The 4,484-nt window shown below is 36.3% G+C and overlaps 1 protein-coding gene across 1 annotated transcript in view; it reads right to left on the bottom strand.

The window, feature by feature from the left end:
- Positions 1-515: 515 nt before the first annotated feature.
- Positions 516-4,484, bottom strand: part of LOC133301932 (autophagy-related protein 8C-like) — a 4,228-nt gene continuing 259 nt past the window's right edge. Inside the window, exons 2-6 of the mRNA XM_061501646.1 lie at positions 4,452-4,484; positions 3,449-3,504; positions 3,314-3,366; positions 910-1,028; positions 516-784 (exon numbers count right to left, since the gene is read on the bottom strand). The exon at positions 4,452-4,484 is cut by the window's right edge and continues 14 nt beyond it. Coding sequence (XP_061357630.1) covers positions 687-784; positions 910-1,028; positions 3,314-3,366; positions 3,449-3,504; positions 4,452-4,484 — 359 coding nt within the window. The 3' untranslated portion in view covers positions 516-686. The remainder of the gene's footprint in view (positions 785-909; positions 1,029-3,313; positions 3,367-3,448; positions 3,505-4,451) is intronic.

The raw sequence follows: 4,484 nt of genomic DNA, 5'->3' as shown, positions 1-4,484 counted from the left end.
AACAAAATTTTATGACCCAAATCGAACAGTCCGATCAGGGTTTTATTCGTCGAACCGGAAAATATGTCTGTAAACCATAAAATATGTCTGTAAACCATAATACATGTTTTTCAAAAAGATTTAGTGTGTGTCATTTAAAAGGACACAAGTTGTGTCCTTTTAGTGATTTACACAGAGTACAACCGATCGTACTCTGTATAATACTGAAAAGTTACTTTTTTTCACTTTACACGTTAGCGATGTGACTGAAAAAAGAAAAGAAAAACAACTTTTCAGTTTTACACAAAATACGACCGGTCGTAATTTGTGTAAAACACCTAAAATGACACAAGCTTGTGTTATTCAAAAGGATACTTCTTTTTCCTTTTTCAAAAAGGTATAAAATTGAAGATGAATTAATGCTCACCAAAAAAAGAAAAAGAAAAAAAAGATGAATTAATAAAAAAAAAAGGAGAATAATGAAAATCAGAAAACGCTCGAGTATAAACATACCCTTAAACTTTTGCAATTTAGAATGATAGAAACATAAGGCAATTTTCAAATAAGTTCCAGTACGCACAACGATTGACATCAATCAGTTAATAAACTTTACAAGAAACAGATCAAACCTGAGAATTTACAATTAAGCTGTGACTTGTTCACATTTCAGACAGTTTTATTCACATAGTTGCCTGACACGAATTATTTCAGATCATCATCCCAAATGTATTTTCCCCACTGTAAGTCATGTACAGGAATCCATCTTCATCCTTATTTTCCTCATAAATTGTAGACATCATGGCCGCTGCATAAACAAAAAACCACAGCTCAGTTCACAAAATTAACAAGAAGAATAACCATTACAAATAACAAAAATTCCACATATATTACCACATAAACACACCCACAAAAAAAATCCATATATATTACCAGTTGGTGGTAAAATGTTCTTAACAAAAATGAAGATGGCCTTCTCTGGGCTCAGCTTGATTCTCTTCCGCACCACATAAACAAACTGGCCAACAGTCAAATCAGCAGGAACAAGATACCTACATTCACCCAAAAGGGAACAATAATATACACAACAAATATAGAGGAAACAAAGGGGATGAAAGAGGATGATAAATATCCACACAAGACAATAGAACATTGAGATGATTGTCAATGTTCTCTATAGAATAAGGATTAATGCATCTAATATTACTATTTGCATAGGCAAATGAAAACATAGAGTTAAGCCCATTCCTATGCTAAAGATTACTTATTTTTCTGTGTTTTAAAGGGCATTTTTCCCCACCATTTGTTCTTTAATTTTGGAGGGCGAGATGATGGCAAGTGAGACTCATGAGATATCCAAGCTCTTACATATTACAATAAGACTGTAAAACCAAGCCAAAAGGCCATTGGAGACTTACCGCTTTAGTATAATTCGTCTATATATCTCCAATCCGTACAAATACATAATGCAGATATACGTGACTTTTGTGACACGAGATCTCAACATTCTGAAACTTTCAATTGTTTACACCTAAGCCTTGATAAAACCCCACTGTCACTGTATGATCAAACTAGACTGATTTTAGTTTTTACATACAAAGAATCTACATACATAATTCAGCATATGATGAGACCTTGGGATGCACCACCCCAAAAACTAGCTCAAAGGGTGAGAGTTCCCAAGGCCTTATAAATCTCACATTAGTTGCCCATACAACCAATGTGGGATTCCAAGTCCCATACCTTGCAAATGGAACCCAAAATTCCACCACGCTTCCCTAGTGCGTGACCCCACGCACAACTCCACATGATGGATGCTCTGATACCATTTGATGAGACCTTGAGATGCACCATCCCAAAAGCTAGCTCAAAGGATGGGAGTGCCCAAGGTCTTATAAACCCCACATTAGTTGCCCATACAACCAACGTGGGACTCCAAGTCTCATACCTTGCAAACGGAACCCCAACATTCCACCACGATTCCCTAGTGCGTGCCCCCATGCACAACTCCACGTGATGGATGCTCTGATACCATTTGATGAGACCTTGGGATGCACCACCTCAAAAGCTAGCTCAAAAGGTGGGAGTGCCCAAGGCCTTATAAACCCCACATTAGTTGCCCATACAACCAATGTGGGACTCCAAGTCCCATGCCTAGCAAATGGAACCCAACATTCCACCACGCTTCCCTAGTGCGTGACCCCACGCACAACTCCACGTGATGGATGTTCTGATACCTTTTAATAAATATTATAAACGCAGGAAAGCCAAGGCCCAAATGGAAGGAGACACCAAAGTCCCAATCTGATGGTACGAGCCCAAATGAGAGGAGAAGCAGCCAGGCAGAGGAAGAAAGCCACAAACAGCAATCAGTTACAAAAGAGGCCACGTGGAACGCTGTGAATGGAGAAAGCCATGTGGGAGAGGGGGCTGTGGTGAGTGAGGCATAAGAGAGACGGTTAGAGGTAAATGGGGGGCATCTTCTGGAATTTGTGGGTAGAGGTAGCACCTGGACTTGGTGGTTCAGTGTGGTAGGAGGATATGGGAGAGTATGTAATTGGATGAACATGAATGCTATATTCATGGAGTCTGTAAATGGCCGTTGATCGTCTTGTATTTCTGGGTAATTTGTGATAGAGATGTCTTCGTTAATTGTAAGGGACAGTGTCCTAATAGTATAGCAGAAGAAACTTGTTATTATTTCCTGTCAGTACTGTAAGGGATTGTTTTCCCAACACATTATATTCAATAGAGGTGATAGTATCGTTGTTGTTCATTTGCTTACTGTGTTAAAAATACCCAAACGTACTGAACTTCTTGTCATTATTTCTCAAAAGATAATTGGTGCCATTAGCATAACAGTGATCTTTATTTTCTCCAATTCGGATCACAATACTGTTTTTGATATTTTTTTTATCATTTTCCCATCTAATCCTAAAATAGTATTTTTAACAAAAGAACATGACACAAGAATTGTGCTTCTATTTACCATGTTTAATACAAAGAGTAATAAGGTCAGCTAGCTTAGGAACATTTTAATTTGATGCCAAATCCATATACAGAAAATACTCAAAACTTAGACAGGTTTAAGCCAAACCCTAGAGAAAATATAACCATGATGGCTCAAGTCCAAGTGAAAGTTACTTCAAGTGTCTATAATTTTCAAATTTCAAAGCAAAAACTATCTTACATTCAAAACTTTAACCACATAAAGCAGGATAAGTTTTATGCAGAAAGTAATCGTGAAACAAGTAATAATACTTATTAAAGAAATTTGGAATAAATAAACTGTACTAATATTTACAATTGCACTTTCAGAAGAATAAAAGAAACTAACTTTTTCTTATCAATCTCAGGAACATCACTCTTCTCTGCCTTTTCAACAATTACCTACATCCAAAAGATCAACCAAACAAATAAGCAAGAAATGATATTATAATGATCTATGCACACGGCAGAAAGCAGGTCTTACTGGAATTCTATCAGGATACTTGTCTCTTATACGAGCTGCTTCAGCCTGCCTCCTTTCTGGCATGTAATGTTTGTACAAATTAGAGAACAAATGTTGAACTTAAATCACCTAACGGCTAAAACAAATAAAAGTTTACGTGCACTGAAGAATGATCTTAGTCGATAGTAAGAGCTTTTATATTTCACCATGATAACGAAACAATGAGATAGCCCATGGAGGTGAAGGAATAAAACAGGGCATAACTCACTATCAACAGACCCAATTCGCAGGAAGTAAAGCAACAGATCATATAGAAATCCAAACCCCAAAAATAAAGGACAACACATGATACGAACTAACAAAAGCAAAGAAATTATATTTAAGTGCTATAACTCAGGTCATTATACTAAACTAAATAAAAAGGGAAAAAAAAAAAAAAAAAAGTCAGCACAAGACAATGACACTGGATTGAGTAAAAATTTATAGAGTAAATATCATTTTCTGTCCTCAACAAATTTCACGATGCCCGCTTTAATCCCTAGCAAATAAAAATGGTATTCGTGGTCCCTAAGAAATTCAAAATGGATCCATTTTAATACTTTTGAGGGACTAATGTGGGTCTTTTTTGAATTTGTGAGGGACCATGATTTCAACTAAATGGGTCCATTTTGAATTTCTTAGGGACTGCGAATAGCCTTTTTATTTACTAGGGACTAAAGCGGGCATCATGAAATTTGTTGAGGACCAAGAAGGGTATTTACTTAAATTTCTATTAAGAAGTACCTTTTTCAAGGGTGGACACATAATGGGGCTCAAAAGTACAAATTTTGCATCCCAATTAAACCCCAAATAACAAAGTTACAAAGACTATGTATGAAAATCCAAATGCCTTAGACTACTACTACACGAGAATCCCAACTTTCAAGTTCAAATCCCGCATAAAAATGAACTATCCCATATAAGAAAAATTGAAGAAACGGTTTAAAAATAAAATAAAATTAAATAAGTAAAGTGAGAAGCGAACCAAGTGGGTGTTCCATCTTGAATGAGCTCTTAG

This window comes from Gastrolobium bilobum, unplaced genomic scaffold (assembly GCF_033153095.1).
Source record: "Gastrolobium bilobum isolate Gb01-03AN ecotype WA unplaced genomic scaffold, APGP_CSIRO_Gbil_v1 utg7754, whole genome shotgun sequence".
Taxonomy (NCBI): domain Eukaryota; kingdom Viridiplantae; phylum Streptophyta; class Magnoliopsida; order Fabales; family Fabaceae; genus Gastrolobium; species Gastrolobium bilobum.
The sequence above is the reverse complement of the archived record's forward strand: the minus strand, read 5'-3'. Positions and strand labels throughout refer to the sequence as shown.